Source organism: Garra rufa, chromosome 4 (assembly GCF_049309525.1).
Source record: "Garra rufa chromosome 4, GarRuf1.0, whole genome shotgun sequence".
Taxonomy (NCBI): Eukaryota; Metazoa; Chordata; class Actinopteri; order Cypriniformes; family Cyprinidae; genus Garra; species Garra rufa.
Window position 1 is genome coordinate 991,201 of NC_133364.1, and position 20,202 is coordinate 1,011,402.

At 35.8% G+C, this 20,202-nt stretch overlaps 1 protein-coding gene and 1 long non-coding RNA gene across 2 annotated transcripts; both read left to right on the top strand.

Moving 5' to 3' along the window:
• Positions 1-124: 124 nt before the first annotated feature.
• LOC141332712 (uncharacterized) lies at positions 125-2,078 on the top strand. Its single transcript, XR_012355358.1, has 3 exons — positions 125-1,597; positions 1,684-1,742; positions 2,026-2,078. It is a non-coding gene; the product is annotated as an uncharacterized lncRNA (long non-coding RNA).
• A 1,612-nt stretch (positions 2,079-3,690) lies between these two features.
• Positions 3,691-16,694, top strand: LOC141334144 (transmembrane protein 268-like). Its single transcript, XM_073839279.1, has 8 exons — positions 3,691-3,802; positions 4,189-4,283; positions 4,356-4,463; positions 11,039-11,197; positions 11,290-11,400; positions 12,833-12,922; positions 15,471-15,683; positions 16,398-16,694. Exons 1-8 carry the CDS (start codon positions 3,691-3,693, stop codon positions 16,560-16,562), a joined length of 1,053 nt encoding a protein of 350 aa, XP_073695380.1. The 3' UTR covers positions 16,563-16,694.
• The last annotated feature ends 3,508 nt before the right edge of the window (positions 16,695-20,202 follow it).

Consider the following 20,202-nt stretch of genomic DNA (forward strand, 5'->3'; position numbering starts at 1 on the left):
CCTCAGTTTTATAAGATGGATCTTATAATCATTGTTGGAAAGGGTTCAAATATACAATAATGCTGAAAAACCAAAGAATTTGTGGGACCCTAGGGACTTTTCTAAAGAACAGCGGGCAGTTTAACTCTTCAGGAAAAACAAGGGACTCATGAACAACTATCACTAAACAATAACAAACACAGCTGTGGATCATTCAAGTAACAACACAGTGTTAAGAATCCCCAGCAAGCATTTTTTGGTCTAAAAGACGTCTATTAGCCGTGAAAACACAGCCCAGACGTCTAGGCTAAAACAGGTTTGTATTTGGGCTGTCAGTGAAAATTTAATAGACGTCTACAAATATCCCAGTATTAGACTAGTCATCAATTTAAAAAATGACAAATTAAAATTACAAAAATTAAACCATAAAACTTACAGGATGGAATATCATACATCTAACTAGTTATTTTGCCAAAAAATGGCATGCAACCAAATTCAAGATTATTTGGGCTGGAAAAGGGTTACACATAGCCGGACTATATCGGGTTTATAGTTAACCCAGACGGTGAAATGACGACTATTGCTTGCTGGGTCAAGCGTATGTAAACTTTTGAACAGGGTATTTTTTTTATAAATTAAACCATTATTTTCTCTTGTGGACTATATGTAAATGTCTTTTATGTGAAATATGGTCAGTTACACACCTGAGTTTCTGCGCAAATTTAGATGCATTTTTTAACAAATCCTGATGATGGCATTAGTGCACTGCCAGTGTTATAACACAACATTTGTGTTTTTTTGTGGCCTTATAGTCTAAGGTTAAAAACATCTAGCGTCTTGAATCTGGACAACAATGTTGTGTTTATTTACCCAAGAGACATTATAAAAATATGATTGATATTTTGGTTCAGAGGACAGAATCCACTAAAAATATCCTTATTTAACACAATTCTGACCAACATAAGAAACCAACATACAAAACCATTGCAACTGGAATTTTGACTCTATTTTGAACCTGTTTTGTTTATTTTCTACAAACTCCCTGACCAGCACCAGTTTTAGCAAACACACATAAATACACATAGAAAGATCTCAACATTATTATGTCCTGTCTCTTTTTCTTTCTTGGTCTCACGCACATTCAAGCACAAGCTCACACATTTTTCACCATGGGTCTGTGAAATTGTGAAATTCCTGCAGTCATGTGTTCAGACTGAGCTGAGTCACAAGCTGAGTGAGAAAAAGAAACGACACAAAATAAAGAGATAGAGGAAGAGCATGAGGGGGAGGGTTTAAAATCAGTTTTGCATTCACATAAAGGAGGAAGACACTTTAACGGAGAGTGAAAGAGAAAGAAAGAGCTTACGAGACCATGAGAGAGGCCTGCTGGGAAAAAAAATAAGAAAGACAAAGCAAATTTGAAGAGATAAATACATAAGAGTTAAAACAGTGGGAGGAGCCTAACAAGAAAAAAAAAAAAGAAGAGCGAAGGTGGTGGCAACAACAGGCATGACTGAGAAGAACCCAGTGAGAGAAATGAAGAGATGGATTCACTGTCACATTCACACTCTGTTTTTCAGAAGTTAAACATGTCTGCTGTATTATAAAACTAGCAAAGGTAAGTGTGAGTGAGATGGAGGATCATTTTCAGGGTAAGCTATATTTAGACACACGCTGTATAATAATGTCTCTCATTTTCTTCAGCTTGCAGGCTGCAGTGGAGTCAGCTGTGAATGCTATCGTGTCAGTTGCTGTGCTTACAGGTTTGTTGAAATTGCTGTAAACCATTTGATTTGAGTTCCCCGGGTCACAACTGTGAAACATTACCAGCTCTTGAAGCAGCTTCTCTATAATGCATGCAAAGGTTAATGCATATTGATGTATATTATATAAAAACACAGCTGGCAACCACTTACAATAACTCAAACCGGTTAAGAAATGCTGTCAGTTTCTTTGCTGTTAAGAAACCTAACATCTTCCTCACTTTCTTGTGTATGAAACTTGAAAAAGAGAAGTCGACTGCAAGTGTTTCCTGTTCTTATACAGGCAGTGAACTGTGCTGAAAGCAACGACTGAGAAAACCTGGGCCCTGACCTAAGGTTTGCAATCATGCTCTTTGTCATTTTTTGGCTTATTTGAATAGCATTTGTAATTATGAAATTATATTATGAATTTAGCTTTTCTTATGTTACATTATACTGTTATAATGTTATGTCTTCTTGACCTACAATACATTGGGGGCTTAAATTAAATGAAAATTTGCCTAGTTATTAAAATGCATGTTTTAGATTTTGTGATTTATTACATCGTCTTTTTTAATCAAAATTCACTATGGAGTGACACGCCCACCTCTTAACATCCAATCAACAGCCGATGCACAGAACAAGTCCCACCCAGTTTACTTTTTGATAATATGTTGCAGTCTGGACGTACGCCACAATATGAATGATCTTTTTTCATTATGACTTTAAGAAATCTTTTTAAGCAAACTGTAGCCATGGTTTAACTAAATTAAAATAAGGAAACCAGTGCAGCCATGATATACCTGAAACAAAGTAACACATTAATCAAACGTGTCCATGATTTTAATCACATGAGGGAGCTAATTTAATTATAAGTTGTGGAAACATATGTATAATTTGTGGCCACAAAATATTTGTTCCTGCATATCATGTGCTGGGCTCTGTACTTTCCTAAGAATTCAGGTTTTTTTTTTTTTTTTTTTTTGCTCTATCAACTATCTAGCATCTGACTTCCTTATTGGAAATTAATGCAATTAGTATTTTTTTTTTTTTTTACTAAAACAGAAATGCTTTGCCACTGTATTTTTTCTTAGGGCAAGAAAATATTTGTGGGATATTGGGCTATTTTGCTTTCATAGCATTATATAGTTGAAGTCAAAAGTTTACATACACCTGCCAAAATCTGCAAAATGTTGATTATTTTACCAAAAATCATACAAAATTCATGTTATTTTTTATTTAGTACTGACCTGAATAAAGTATTTCACATTAAAAACATTTACATAGAGAAAATATGACCCTGTTCAAAAGTTTACATACACTTGATTCTTAATACTGTGTTGTTACCTGAATGATCCACAGCTGTGTTTTTTGTTTCGTGATAGTTATTCATGAGTCCCTTGTTTGTTCTGAACAGTTAAACTGTCTGCTGTTCTTTAGAAAAATCCTTCAGGTCCCACAAATTCTGTTTTTCAGCATTTTTTGGGTATTTGAACCCTTTCCAACAATGACTGGATGAATTTGAGATTCATCTTTTCACACTGAGGACAACTGAGGGACTCGTATGCAACTATTACAGAAGGTTCAAACGCTCACTGATACTCCTGAAGGAAAATCTATGCATTAAGAGCCAGGGGTGAAAACTTTTGAACAGAATGAAGATGTGTAAATTTTTCTTATTTTGCCTAAATATCTTCTTTTTTTTTTCATTTAGTACTGCCCTTCAGAAGCTACAGAGGATACTTACATGTTTTCAGAAGACAAAATAAGTTAAATTTACCCTGAACTTCAAACCCTCCATCTCTTAATGCATTGTGTTTCCTTCTGAAGCATCAGTGAGTGTTTGAACCTTCTGTAATAGTTGCAAATGAGTCCCTCAGTTGTCCTCAGTGTGAAAGGATGCAGTGACAGTGATTGGTAATATTTCGGTGCATGTGTTTTCCAGCAGGTTCTGACAGTGGCCGTCACCATGGAGGAGAGGGAGCGGCAGTGTAATGGAGAGGAAAGATGTGATGTTGAATCCCCCACAGGACAGTCAGTCACGGCAGGAGAACCAAGCAGAGCGTCCACATGGAGGAATGGTACATGCTGGCCTGTTTCTCTCTCTGCCTGTACTCCTTTAGTATTACTAACAAACCAGCTTACGCTGAGTGGGAATGTGACTGCAGTGTGATTTTTACTGCCTTGGTTTATTGCCCTGAGGGACACAATGGTTTTAAATGAAATGTTTGTAATGCTCTAATGAGTCTTTCTCAACAAGTCATGCTGCAGATCTTCTTTAAGACCACAGGAATTGAAAATATGTGATCCAGTAAATCCACATTGCTTCCTGCAGATGCATTACTTTCATTTTTAGTTCATAATAGGCTTAATCCCGGTCAAATTCTCTCTGACAGCCAGAGACTGTTTAAGATGAGATTTCAACGTTAAACTGTTTAATTGACCTCAGCTGGTGTTTTTCTCTCAGGTCACTGTGTGGCATCTGTGTCCACATCCACTTGGGTCACTCCTACGTTTGACTTTTCACACTGCAGGACTCTGCTGGAATCCAAAGGCTTCCAGGCTAGTACATTTCCAGTATTTCTACACATTTCTGAATGAATCAATATCTTACTTTCATGTTGTGTTTTTCAGATTCCAACAGCAGACTTTGAGGGTCCACTTCATTTAGCACTGGACCACCCATCCATCAGAAGATACCTACTTTTTAACTCAAACATTTTTAATGTCATCATGTCACCCGTAAGAAACTCACTGTTAAACACAGCAGTTCACACACATTCCAGCACTGAGCAAAGGCAAAAGGACTATGAGAAACTCATAGAACCTGTTATATATAGGCCCAGGTCATATTTCAATCCAAAATCAAAAGAAAGACAAGTTAAGTCTCTTAAACAAACTTTTTTTAAACTATTAGGATTTTCATTATTGTATTAAAAAAGAAAAAAAATCTCACTTTCACTATTTAAACAAACAAACAAAAAAAAACGATGGAATTTTAGTGCCATGTTAAAAAAAAAAAAAAAAAAAAATTACAAGATTAAAGTTGTAATATTTTGGTGATAAAGTCGAAATATTTTAAGAATGAAGTCAAAATGTTTGGGGAATAAAGTCAAAATTACAAAAATGAAGTTGAAATGTTTCGAGAAAAATTTGAAAATGTTTCGAGAATAAAGTCAAAATTATGAGAACTAAATGGTAGCAATTAAAGTAAAATTTTGCGAATATAGCCTGCACATGCAAATTGAGCCTCAGGAGAAGTTGACAAGCCACTGGCATTTATTTGAATATTATGTGGGATTATTAGCACAAATCATACCATGTGTTATACTCGCAGAGTTTACAAATAATATTCCATGTCTTCGATTGCATCCATTAGGCCTATTTGTAGTGTGTCAGCCACCCAATTATAGCAATAAGCTTTGTGCTTTTGGTACTTTTAATGTAAAAAGTACCAAAATCAAAACAAAGACAAGTCTCTTAAAGAAATTCAACTTTTTTTTAAACCATTAGGATTTTCATTATTGTATTAAAAAAGTAAAAAAAATCTCACTTTCACTAATAAAAAAAAAAAAAGGCATTTTATTGCCAAAAAAAAATAAAAAAAAATCCAAGATTAAAGTTGTAATATTTTAAGGATAAAGTAAAAATGTTTCGAGAATAAAGTTGAGATTACAAGTATGAAGTCAAAATGTTTTTGAATTACAAAAATTATGCCGAAATGTTTTGAGAGTAACGTCAAAATGTTTCTAGAATAAAGTCAAAATTACGAGAATTAAATCGTAGCAATAAAAGTTATAATATTTTGAACCTGCACATGGAAATAGAGCCCCAGGAGAAGTTGCCAGGCCACTAGAATTAATTAGAATGTATGTGGGATTATAAGCACAAATCATACCATGTGTTATACAAATAATATTTCACATCATGATTGCATTCATTAGGCCTATTTGTAGTGCACCAGCCACTTAATAATAGCAATAAGCTTTGTGCTTTTGGTACTTTTAATATAGAAAGTACCAAAATCAATAGAAAGACAAGTTAAGACAAGTCTCTTAAAGAAATTAAACTTTTTTTGAAACCATTAGGATTTTCATTACTGTATTAAAGAAGAAAAAAATCTCACTTTCACTAATTAAAACAAAACAAAAAAGATGCCATTTTAGTGCCATTTAAAAAAATTTTGAGATCTAAAATTACAAGATTAAAGACGTCATTATTTATGGATAACGTTGAAATATTTTGAGAATAAAGTCAAAATGTTTGGAGAATAAAGTCAAAATGACAAAAATGAAGTCGAGAAGTTTTGAGAATAAAGTGAAAATGTTTCGAGAATAAAGTCTAAATTATGAGAATTAAATCATAGCAATTAAAGTTATAATATGTTGGGCTTGCGCATGCAAATAGAGCCCCAGGAGAAGTTGCCAGGCCACTGGAATTGATTTGAATATATGTGGGATTATTAGGTCCGTGTACCTACGTATAATTGGTTTTCCCGTTTTTGTTTTCAAAACAAACAAACGAATAAATGATTGGTTTATGCAATATTTACATTTTCTCGGGAACACAAAAACGAATTTCATTCATATTTTCAATTTTGTTTTCATTACACGTCGTTCAAATGCAGATATTAAAAAGTCAACAAAACCAAATCGAAAAATTAGAGTTTTTTTTAACAACGCGCGTTTTAGTACACCGGAAGCTCGCTGCTGCCGCTGAAGGTTTTCACTTGAGACGGGCGTAAACATACGGAGCCCGCTGTGTCACCTGCAGGAGAAAAATAATCAATCCGTGGTGAAGGTTTTGCAATTCGTCCCCTGAGTTTATAAACCGTTTCTGAAAAATTATAGAGTTTGGAGAGGAGAAGGTAAAAAGCAATACAAAACTGTACCGGTTATGTTAATTATTTTGCTTTCAAACTGAATGCAATGTAATAATATATATTTAATAATAACATTAACAGCATGCATCTATCTCTGGGTGAAAAGCTTATAATAAAATCACCAAAATATGTCTTCATAGAATGAATAGTTCGCAAACACATTTCTAGGTTATTTAAAAATAGAACATTCATGAATTATTGTATTAGAAACATTTTACTGTCTTAAGTGCACTCATTTATTAGCCTATAAATTAAAATAATAATAATAATTACTATTAGTAGTAGTATTATTTATTTACGGTGACGCAAACAGCTTATATACTGTTTCAGCTATTAAAATAGTTCAGCAAAGTGGTTGCTTCATTTCATTTTTTTATTAAGTTAATTTAGAAAAACGTTTAGAGCATTTTATTGTTCGTTCAATATATATATTTTTTTTAAGTAACGACCAAGCAGCCAGCAGCAGACAGTGAGTTGATCATAGCTTGTGTTTGATCAGTTTTGCCTTCTCAAATCATCACGACTTGCCTACAATAAAATCTATAGGCCTAAAAGTGTTCAAGTATAAAACAATCTTAATTTCAACACTAAACTAATATAAAAGTGTTTATATTCACCGCCTGTGTTTTATCCCATTGGCAAGTAGGCTATTGTAAAATAAACGCTAAAACGCTTGTGTTTTCTGAGTCAGTGTCTCGCAAGGATGAAGTTGCCGATCGCCATTTCCTCTTTGGACGCGCCTTTAGAGAGAAATTAATCTTTACAGACTACATAATGAAATAGTTTTTGTTTTTGATTTGTTCTCTTTCGTTAAGTAATAATTTAAAGCTTTCTATAAATATCTTGTCTGTGAGTTAATTTGCTGAGTTTTGCTGAGAAGCGCTCCTTGAGATGACATGAGGGGATCATGTTTGTTTTCAATGTTTCAAGCACCGTTTGTAACATTTTGTTGATATTGTGAGTGCACACAAATAAAAGTAGACCATTTACAGTTCCGAATAATGTATTACTCGTACCTTTATAGGCAAAAATAACGGAATATTTTAAATTGTATCCACTGCAAAAATGCAAGTGATTGCGCTGGCTCCTCTATGTCCTGCAAAGCGGCTCTCAGCACAAACGATTGCATTTGTGCCTAATACCGCACATTTATATTATTTTAACGTTGAAATTAACATTGTTTTATATTTTAACTCTTTTAGGCCTAGATCTATATTTATTTTAGGCAAGTTGTGATTATCTGAGAAGGCAAAATTGATCAAACACAATATGATCAACTCATTCTCTGCCGCTTGCCGCTTGGTCGTTACTTTAAAAATCAAAAACTTATATTTAACGAACAAAAAAATGCTCCAAATGTTTTTTCTAAATTAACTTAATAAAAACGAAACAAAATATAATCACTTTGCGTTACATACAAAACTGGACTATTTTAATAGCTGAAACAGTAGTATACGCTGTTTTGTGAGAAGAGGGGGAAAAGACGGGTTTGGTCGGATTGGGACCCATATTACTGAATTCTGATAAACTCGGGCCAGCATCTAGGGCCTATAGATTTGAGGCCTGTGCAGGGTTCTTATGTCTGTGACAGCAATGCTCACCGTAAATAATACTAATAATTGTAATTATTATTTTAATTTGTAGACTAAAAAAATGGAGACATTAAGACAGTAAACTGTTTATTATAATGAATGCTTTATTTTTAAATAACCTTTTACAGCTTTGGAAATTATACTCATTCTTAACACGTAGACGAATTTTGGCGATTTTATTATAAGCTTTTCACCCAGAGTTAGATGCATGCTTCACTGTTAATGTTATTATTAATTAAGGCCTCTTATTACATTGCATTCAGTTTGAGAGCAAAGGAATGAAAACATAACCTGTAAATTATTTGTTTTGTATTGCTTTTTACCTTCTCTCCAAACGTTTTTTTTTACAAAATTCAGGCGATTTTATATTTTGAAAAATAAGCCAAAGCCGTTTGAAGCCGCTCTTCAATTATTATTTTATTTTGGTGCGTTAAAGTAGCATGATTCGCACTTACAAAATAGTCCTCTTTTTAGCGTTTATTTTACATTAATCATCATTAGGATAAAACACAGATGTGGTGTTTTAGCAGCTATTCTATTGGTTATTAATGTAAAATAAACGCTAAAACCATTGTTTTGTCAGTTGCATGGTCTCATATAGCCTACTATGAAAAATAAAGTTTAATAAAGGCAATACAATGCATCCAGCACCTATAAACAGGTAGCCTTATTGAATCTGGGGGCGGGGCCACAAATCCGTGAGTACAGTTTACAAACCCGTGGGAACTGATTGCGAAAGCGTGCGCACAGATTATGAATTTGTGGGTACGGATTCAAAATCCGAGGGAACGGTTTACAAAATCTGAGCTCCAGGATTGTTAATCCGTGGGCACGATTTATTAAACCGAGGGAACAGTTTAAGAATTCGTGAGTACGGTTTATAAACTGAGGGGACGAATTGCAAAACCGTCGCCATGGATTGATTATTTTTCTCCTGCAGGTGACACAGCGGGCTCCGTATGTTTACGTTTATGTTTTATGTCTCAAGTGAAAACCTTCAGCGGCAGCAGCGAGCTTCCGGTGTACTAAAACGCGCTTTGTTCAAAAAAACTTTAATTTTTCGATTTGGTTTTGTTGACTTTTTAATATCTGCATTTGAACGACGTGTAATGAAAACAAAATAGAAAATATGAATGAAATTCGTTTTTGTGTTCCGGAGAAAATGTAAATATTGCATAAACCAATCATTTATTCGTTTGTTTGTTTTGAAAACAAAAACGAGAAAACCAATTATACGTAGGTACACGGACCTTATTAGCACAAATCATAGCATGTGTTATACTCACAGGGTATAAAAATAATATTTCGCGTCATGATTGCATTCTTTAGGCCTATTTGTCAGTGCGCCAGCCAACCAATAATAGCAATAAGCTTTGTGCTTTTGGTACTTTTAATATAAAAATATGTCTCAGCTTTTAAAATCTGTCAGTTTTATAGAGAAATACAAGCAATGTGTCTTGCAATAATGTGTTTTTCACACTCTTTAATGTGACAGGACAGATCGCTGTATTCATGTGAATCAATCATCTTATTGATTACGGGATATTCGTGTCTTTAAATTATACTGTTTTCTTTGTGAAAATTTCACCACCTACTCCACAAAAAATCTGTGGTGTTCAATCCTTTATTCATCACATGTATTTAATTAAAAACAACAATAAAACATTCTAAAGGTTGAAGTGGACTTCAAATCGTTAACGTAAGTTATACTGTTATCTTTTCTGAGGTAAATAAGTGACTATTCACAAGCAGTTTTATTCACGATATAATGCAGTAAATGATTGGAAATAATATTTAATGTCTTTTATTCATTCCAGCCACCCAGTAATTGCAATCAGCTCAGTTTTATCACAAAATACAAATTATAAATGTGTTTTTCTCTTTATTTCACGTTTATAGCATGATATAAATGTGAAGGAACATCAGAAGAAGTGAAAAAAAAAAACAGAATAGCCTAATTTAATGAAAAAATTGTCTTATTGTAATTGGAAAGATGACTGATTTACATGCTGCTTAAACTGAGGTGAGCGTGAAAAACACATTATTGCAATAAGCATGTTTGTATTTCACTATAAAACTGACAGATTTTGAAAGCTGAGACTTTGCAATATCTCTCGGTGCTCCCAATCCGGACCATTTGTATGCACAATAGGCTAGAATATGCTCTCAAATTATTATAACTTTAATTCCATAATTGTGTTGAATGAATTATCTAAAATAATAAATATTAATGAATTAATAAATAATAATTAATGACAAAATAATTAATTAAAATACTTTAATCTTAAAATATTTTTACTTTATTGTCAAAATATTTTGACTACATTTTCATAATTGCAACTTTATTCTTGTAATATTTCAATGTTATTCTCGTAATTTTAACTTTATTCTCGAAATGTTACGACTTAAATATCATAATCTTTTTTGAACACGCTGGAATTAAAATGCCATTGTACAAATCTGTATTAAATGGCTGTTGTGCCTTTAATTTAGGTAAATAAAGTAATTAATTAATGAGCATTCACACCAAGAACAATAACTATAAAGTCAATAAAAAATGACTCAACATACAGCCATTATTGTGAACATAGACAATAATGGCTGTATACGGAGTTATTTTCAGAGAGTAGTTAACTATTCAACAGTGCAATAAAACTAAAAAATGGCATTGGATTTAGAAATCATGTTCTTACTTGCCTGACATTTTCCTTATAATCACCTCTCACTATTTTGCACAAAAACACTTCCAATCAGCAGACAGCACAAATAATCAGGCAGGAATTTGGATCAGGTGACTTCAAGGAAATACAGAACTTTTTTTGTGTGTTGCGTGTCTGTTGCAGATCTTGTATGCGGTGCTGTGGTGTGCTGTGTACTCGACCATTCACATGTACCTCGATGGCAACACAACAGACTTCTGGGTGCTCTGTCTGTGTGTCAGTCTGGTGGCCATACTCCTCACCACTGCCATCAACCTCATCTTCCACTACAGCAACAAAGAGGTGGGCTGTCACATGACTTCAGCGTCTGATGACGTCACTCGCTCCAATTCAGTCCTAAATGTAGCTGAGATTCACAGGTGTATCTGTTTCAGATCAACATGAACACAGACGTGCGGTTGGTGGGGGTTAATGAGCACATGGTCAGACACAAGCTGCTGTTGGGACTGGCTGATTGGGTGCAGAAAGGCAGAGGAAAACTGCAGGTAATTGTTTTTGTACTTAATTTACAGTGCCTTGCAAAATTATTCATACCCCTTCATTTTTTTCACATTTTGTTATGTTGCTGCCTTATCTTAAACTGCTTTAAATTATTTTTTCCCCCACATCAATCTACACTCCCTACTCCATAATGGCAAAGCAAAAAATAGGTTTTTAACAATTGTGCAAATTTATTAAAAAAAAAAACTGAAAAGATCCCGTTGCATAAGTATTCATACCCTTTTCTGGGACACTCAAAATTTAGCTCAGGAGCATTCATATTGCTTCTAGATGTTACTACACTTCGAGTGGAGTTAAACTGTGGCAAATTCATTTTAAAGAGTATGATTTAGAAAGGCACACACCTCTCAGAAAAGGTCTAACAGCTGAAAATGCATATCAGAGCAAAAACCAAGTCCTGAGGTCAAGATAACTGCCTGTAGAGCTCAGTGACAGACTTGAGTTAAGGCAATGATCTAGGGAAGAGTTCAGAAAAAAATCTGCTGCACTGAAGGTTCACAGAAGCATTATCCATAATGGAAGACGATTGGACTCTAGAACAACTAGGACTCTAGAAAATGTCTGCCAGCCCCCATCCAAGCTGACAGAGCTTGAGAGGTGAAAAGGTGAGGCAAAGAATGACAGATAATTGCCAAATGCAGATGTGCAAAGCTTGTCGCATCATACCCAAAAAGACTTGAGGCTGTGAAGGTGCTTCAACATTTGAATACTTATGCAATGTACTTATTTCAGTGTTTTATTTTTAATAAATTTGTACAATTTGGAAATCTGGTTTTTGCTTTGTCATTATTATGGTGTATGGAGTGTAAATTGATGTGGGGAAAAAACTAATTTAAAGCAGTTTAACATAATGCTGCCACAAAACAAAATGTGAAAAAAAATGAAGGGGTATGAATACTTTTGCAAGGCACTGTTATGCATGTTTACTATATACTGTATCTCAACTCATACTACCTGCAAGATTTCCATCCGGTGAGGAGTCAATTAAAGTTTTATGGCAGAAGGTAACAGGAACTGATTAGATCTGATCAGCGTTGATTGTGTGATGTACTTTGTACACATTTTATGTAATCAAGCTTGCCAGAAAATATTAGTTATTAATTAACCAAGTATATGTGGCGTCGTACTCACAAAACTACATTTCCTACATTGACCAATATTATTTGCATGCATATCACATCGTAAATAAGATGTCTGACTAAGCAAGAATTTATCTGCCAGAAAGTTAAGTGTGATGGTTAACGGTTTAGTGGTTTGAGGCTAAAATAGTTGTTTACTGTATAATCAGATGACTAAATGCCTTCCTGAGTTGCACCCTTATCTTGATTGTTTTCTTCTGATGGAACTGATTATGTTTACAGCCATCAGCAAACTTGTTTAACTGGCGCTCTGCTTGATCTTTCTTCCTGTCTGCAGCTCTTCTGTGTGTACTGGGACTTGTCCCCGTGTCTGCTATCTCTGACTGAAGCGCTGGATGACATGAGTTTTGTCAGGGATCAAGTACAGGTTGGCTTGCTTTTGTTCATCGATTTGTTCTTATGTTGATGCTCCGGGGCTCCACAGATAATAATCAATACAGAAATGTTTCGTGCTACAAATGCAGTGGCACATCAAACAACTGTATTCGCTGATTAAATCCAAATGTCATACTTCAACAGTATAGTTAAAGGAGACCTCTTATGCCTCTTTTTACAATATGTAATATAGGTCTCAGATGTCCACAGAATGTGTCTGTGAAGTTTCAGCTCAAAATACCCCACAGATCATTTATTATGTAATTTTGAAAATGCCTATTTTGAGTAAGCAGAAACATGTCGTTTTCGTGCATTTGTGTCTTTAAATGCAAATTAGCTGCTGCTCCCTGCCCCCTTTTCCAGAATAGAGCTGTGCCTTTACAGCTCATACTCTTCTAAAAAAACATCTGTTTGGTTTTGATTATCATGTCTATCATGCGTTTTAAATAGGGCTGGGCATAGATTATTTTTTTTAATCTAGATTAATCTAGATTAAATCTTGGAATTAATCTAGATTAATCTAGATTAAAATGGCTAATTTGAATTCTGCTGAAGGCATTCAGAATATGTGTGCTACCCAAATAATGACTAAAAGTAAGTCTTCGAGAACGGGCCAGGTGGCGCATTAGACCAGGCGCTCATCTCCTGTTTCCAAAATGCATCACAAACTGCTTGACAATTGCATTTACAACATAATTACCTATACAAACTTGTGTAACCAAGTACTTCTGCGCAAAAGGCTGCACGACGTGCGCGTTGCCGTTAAATACACAGACGCCGCATTTCTGCGTGCATAGTCTTCCATTAAACTGCGTTGCTTTTAGAAGCATCAATTCAGTTGTTGCATATAGTTTAATGTCTTTATTTAGGGATTATCAAAGTAAATTATAACTCAAATTTGAGATTTTACTGGGGCACAGCAGATTTTCACTGGGGCACGTGCCCCAGTAAAAAGGGTCTAGCAACGCACGAACCTGCCCTGAAGCGGCTTCATAGCTGCATCCATGTTTGCACGTCTCATTTGATGTGGTAATTTCACAGAAGTTGAAGACTCGTTCTCGCCCCCTACAGTGCAATTCGACTAGGTATACGTCATCCGCGCTAAAATATCAAGGTGAAAGTCATCATATCTTGCGTAGTTTAGACCCAGCTCCCAACCCAACTTTGAGAATAGATTAACGGCAATATTTTTTTTATCGCCCGATAAGAGTCTCACGTTAACGCAGCACGTTAACGCCGATAACGGCCCACCACTAGTTTTAAACCATATTAGTTTAAACTTTACATCTGAAGCATGTGCACAGAAAGCGGCTGTCACACAGCATGTGAGTACTAAACTAAGTTGTCTTTCAAGTCTTATTGTGCTTAAATGGTCAAATACACACAAGTTTATGTTAAGAACACACAGGAGTTACAAAAACAGTCGGTAATGTCTGTGAAGGTAAACAGCTGGGAAAGAAATTGCATGAAATTGCTTAGATCTGTGTGGCAGTAGCATAATATACAGTAAATAAATCAATAAACGACAGAACAGTTAGCATGCTTCGCTTAAACTTTTTCCATGGCGTTGAAATTGGTACACCGTTGTCACTTGCAAAAACCAAATGGTGGTGCATTAGGTGGAAACATGCAGATTAAGGGGTGGTAATATTATAATAAGATGCTCTTACTACGTCACGAGGGAGCAAAATCTGAGCGGCTTGTTTTTTCACAAGCCTGCAGAGAAAGGTTTGCCTAAACAAAGTTACTGGGTTGTTGTTTTTTTCACCTTTTCTGGGTTGGTAGATGCACCGGACACCCGATTGAAGCACTTAAAGGAGTAGTTCACTTTCAGAACAAAAATTTACAGATAATGTACTCACCCCCTTGTCATCCAAGATGCTCATGTCTTTCTTTCTTCAGTCGTAAAGAAATGGTGTTTTTTAAGAAAAACATTTCAGGATTTCTCTCCATATAGTGGACTTCTATGGTGCCCCTGAGTTTGAACTTCCAAAATGCAGCTTCAAATGGCACTAAGGAAAGAAGGATCTTCTCTAGCAAAACGATGGGTTATTTTCTAAAAAAAAAAAAAAATATTATAATATAATATAAATTTTAACCTCAAATGCTCGTCTTGTCTAGCTTGGCAAGATGAAGGTTTGAGGTTAAAAAGTATATAAGTTGTAAATATGTTTAGAAAATAACCGATCGTTTCGCTAGGTAAGACCCTTCTTCCTCGACTGGGATCATTTAGAGCACTTTGAAGCTGCGTTTAAACTGCATTTTGGAAGTTCAAACTCGGGGGCACCATAGAAGTCCACTATATGGAGAGAAATCCTGAAAAGTTTTCCTCAAAAAACACCATTTCTTTACGACTGAAGAAAGAAAGACCATCTTGGATGACAAGGGGGTGAGTGCATTATCTGTAAATTTTTGTTCTGAAAGTGAACTACTCCTTTAAACAAGGAAAAAGTCATATTTTCATGATATGTCACCTTTAACTAAAATAACACTGTGAGAAAATGGAAAAACTGTTACAAAGTTCCTGTTTCACCCTGCAGAACAAACTGAAGAAAAGAATGTCCCACCTAGTTCTAGTGACCGAAGTCACGACTCTGGATCTCGAGGCTGGATTACAGGACGAGGAGCTTCCAGAAGAAGAGCAGCCGCTGCTGGTGGAGGGACGAGAGCGAAGTGCATCAACTAGTCAACGGGAAGACTCTAAACTCACCAAAAACTTCAGCTTAATGCCTGACACCACTCTTCCAAATCAGGTGAAAAAAAATATAAATTATTCATAAACAACATATACACTACTAGTCAAAAGTTTTTGAACAGTAAGATTTTTAATGTTTTTTTTTAAAGAAGTCTCTTCTGCTCACCAAGCCTGCATTTATTTGATCCAAAGTACAGCAAAACCAATAAAATTTTATATAAATGAATGAATTTTACATGAAAGCTGTTTAAAATCAGACAAAGTTCGAATTGATCAAATATAACACATGGTAACAATATAGGATTAGAATAGTTTACCAATTTTTTTCTATTATATATTAAGAAATCCTCGATAAGGACACATAAAAATATTTCCCATCACCAAACCAACAATTATCACTATAGCTAAATGAATGAGACAAATCAGGCAGTTCATCTGCAGGTTTAGGTGACCTCTTTCGATAAAGTATTCGTTTATTTATATGGAAATGATGTTCCATTATTTGCATAACAATTCTGATTGGTCAGCTTATGCATCATAGGAGACTAGGCAGCATGAATCCTCTTTCATTTATGTGGTGATTCACCTTGACTATTGCAGAATGAATAATTAAATGCAACTTAATTATTATCAGGGAAAATAATTATTGCTTTAGTTATATTATGAATATTATAAGCTTCCTTGCCTCTTTTGATTGACCAGCGCATTACCAACAGTCTTGGGTTGAATCTTCTAACAGTTCAAGTGAAAAACGTCTAACTGTTTCCTTCAGGCGATTGCTCAGCAGCTCCTGATGACCTACAGCGCACTTTATGTCAGACTGCTGGTTTCAAACAAGCTTCCTGTTCCTCCCCAGAGGCCTTCAGGTGCAAGGACAAATCATTCCACTTCCTGTCTGTGTCTGTGTGAGTTTGTGGAGCTAAAGGTCCTGCGGTAGACAGACTATCATGACTATCAAATCTCACATTTAAAAGTATTAGTCATCCATTTCTCTGGGATGATTGTTTTGCTGTCAGTTACGATATAGTCACAGACTGTTCTTGCTGCTCTTGAAACTGTTATGATTTCATCTGTGTACTGAAATATATATATATTTTTGTTTCCTGACTTATTGTGGTTTTCTATTTGCAACATATGCTCACCACATGTTGAAAGTGACAGTTGATTTCTTTCACTTTCATGTGAAGTTCTCGTATTGACCAGACAATTCTATTTTTTGATACGTGATGTGATCTTTATGATTTTATCAGTAGCACTTTACAACAATTTGTAGTTATAAAGTTATTAAACATAACTTTGGGAAGAGTATCCCCATGCATCTAATCGCCTAATTTGCACCAGAATATAAAAGCAGCCTCTTACTTCCTGCCAGCGTAGTAGGTTCTTTCAGCATCCCTCCTACTCTCCTTCTCCTCCTTTATGTATTTTGCATATGTAATCATCAGTAGGCAAATCAGAGCTTCTCCCTGAGCCCCTCCATAGAGGACAGCAAGCCAAAAACTGCCAAGTTTTTATAGGCATGCAAACCTGTGATAGTCTGATTTATTAGCATTGGTTCTTACACATGAGCTAACAATGCAGATACTTCTAATTATCATTTAGTAATCTCATTAATTATTTCAACAAAATGAAATCAAAAGATGTATCTGTTCATTTTACTTAAAGGGATAGTTCAGCCAAAAATGAAAATGACTCCATGATTTACTCGCTCTCAAGCCATTCTAGGCATATATGACTTTCTTCTTTCAGATGAATACAATCAGAGTCATATTAAAAATATCCTGGCTCTTCCAAGCTTTATAATGGTGTTGAGATTTTGAAGTCCGATAAAGTGCATCCATCAATCATAAAAAGTGCTCCACAAAGCTCCACAGACATACTTTTACACCAAAGTTTGAAATAACTTCTGGTCAACTTTCGTGACCAGACATGGATTCATATCACAGAATGAGACAGAAATCGTACTATTTTGTAGTATTATATACAGTGAGGGAAAAAAATATTTGATCCCCTGCTTATTTTGTACGTTTACCCACTGACAAAGAAATGATCAGTCTATAATTGTAATGGTAGGTTTATTTGAGAAGTGAGAGACAGAATAACAAAAAAAAAAAATCCAGAAAAATACATTTCAAAAAAGTTATGAATTGATTTGCATTATAATAAGTAAAATAAGTATTAGACCCCTTTGCAAAACATGACTTAGTTTAGTACTCTGGCAATCACAGAGGTCAAACGTTTCTTGTAGTTGGCTATCAGGTTTGCACACATCTCAGGAGGGATTTTATCCCAATTCTCTTTGCAGATCCTCTCCAAGTCATAAAGGTTTTGAGGCTGACGTTTGGCAACTCGAACCTTCATCTCCCTCCACAGATTTTTTATGGGATTAAGGTCTGTAGACTGGCTCGGCCACTCCAGAACCTTAAAGGTCCCATATTGTACACATTTCTGGAGGTTTATTTTAGTTGTTGATGTCCTTAAGAATATATATTTGCGACTCTTCACGACAAAAAAATGCGTGCAAAGTGGAATGAAGCGGCGATCGGGCAGAGCCAGCTCCTCACTATCAGCGCTGAAGCACAGTTTGTTCAGGTTAGTTTCAGTTTAGTGAAACATACGCGTCGCATTACATCTCACATCCAAACGTCACATGTCTTTATGGGTTGTGTGTAAAGCACGCACAGATTCCGGAAAACAACTGTGAATGAACCAAATTAAACAATTCCGGAACAAATCATGGGACACATTATCCGTGTATTTACTGGAATCGCTGTGTGAAAGAGGCTGAAGTTGACGTGCCACTGGTCTCTTATATTCACGTTGTTCTGAAGCCTGTGCAATGATGTAGTTTCGACATCTATCGACTGAACAGGGTTTTCTAGATTAGTTTCTGTGTTGTTGTTGCTTAGCAATGTTATGGACACGATGTTGTCTGGGTTTGACAAAAGGAGGGTGGGACGGTGGTTGGTGCTGGGGTGGTGACTGAAGGCGGTGACTGAGTGGATCGGACGTCACATCTGTACGGAAGTCACAGCGGCTTGTGAAAATGAACAGCTACTTTAAGCAGGCTGTGTGCAGTTTACTGTGGATTGACTGTTTTGAAACTCATATGGTAGTTACATAGCCCCTAGACCTCAGTTATCATGAAAAAAGCCAGGAAATTTCGATTTTGACAATATGGGACCTTTAATGTGCTTCTTCTTGAGCCACTGCTTTGTTGTCTTGGCCGTGTGTTTTGGGTCATTGTCATGCTGAAATACCCATCCACGACCCATTTTCAATGCTCTGCCTGAGGGAAGGAGGTTCTGACCCAAGATTTGATTGTACATGGCCCTGTCCATCGTCCCCTTGATGTGGTGCAGTTGTCCTGTCCCCTTAGCAGAAGAACACCCCCAAATCATAATGTTTCCACCTCCATGTTTGATGGTGGGGATGGTGTTCTTGGGGTCATAGGCAGCATTCCTCCTCCTCCAAACACGGTGAGTTGAGGTGATGCCAAAGAGCTTGATTTTGGTCTCATCTGACCACAAAACTTTCATCCAGTTCTCCTCTGAATCATTCAGATGTTCATTGGCAAACTTCAGATGGGCCTGTACATGTGCTTTCTTGAGCAGGGGGTACTTGCGGGTGATGCAGGATTTCAGTCCTTCATGGCGTAGTGTGTTACCAATTGTTTTCTTGACTAAGGTCCCAGCTGCCTTGAGATCATTGACAAGATCCTCCTGTGTAGTTCTGGGCTGATTCCACACCATTCTCATGATCATTGAAAATCCATGAAGTGAGATCTTGCATGGAGCCCCAGACCAAGGGAGATTGATGGTTATTTTGTGTTTCTTCCATTTGCGAATAATCACACCAACTGTTGTCAACTTCTCACCAAGCTGCTTGGCAATGGTCTTGTAGCCCATTCCAGCCTTGTGTAGGTCTACAATCTTGTCCCTGACATCCTTGAACAGCTCTCTGGTCTTGGCTATGGTGAAGAGTTTGGAATCTGATTGATTGATTGCTTCTGTGGACAGGTGTCTTTTATACAGGTAACAAACTGAGATTAGGAGCACTCCCTTTAAGAGAGTGCTCCTAATCTCATTTTGTTACCTGTATAAAAGACACCTGGGAGCCAGAAATCTTGCTGATTGATAGGGGATCAAATACTTATTTCACTCATTAAAATGCGAATCAATTTATAACTTTTTTGAAATGCGTTTTCCTGGATTTTTTGTTGTTGTTCTGTCTCGTGTTAAAATAAAGGTACTATTACAATTCAAACTTATTTCTTTGTCAGTGGGAAAACTTACAAAACAACAACTGGGGATCAAATAATTTTTTTCCTCACTGTAGTCTAACGCAGTACATGTAGCAAGATTTTTTTTTTGTTAATTATATAATAAATAGAAAACAGATAGAATAGAAAAAGAATAGAGCAAACTAGTGTTAGAGGCCTTTATGTAATTTTGCTACATTTTCCCTTTCAGTGTGAACAGAGAAATACTTGTCACTGGAAACTCATCGTGTCTAGTTAGGACACGGTGTAAAGCGCAGGTCTTACGTAAGTCTGGTGAGGGGAGGACAGTGCAGGG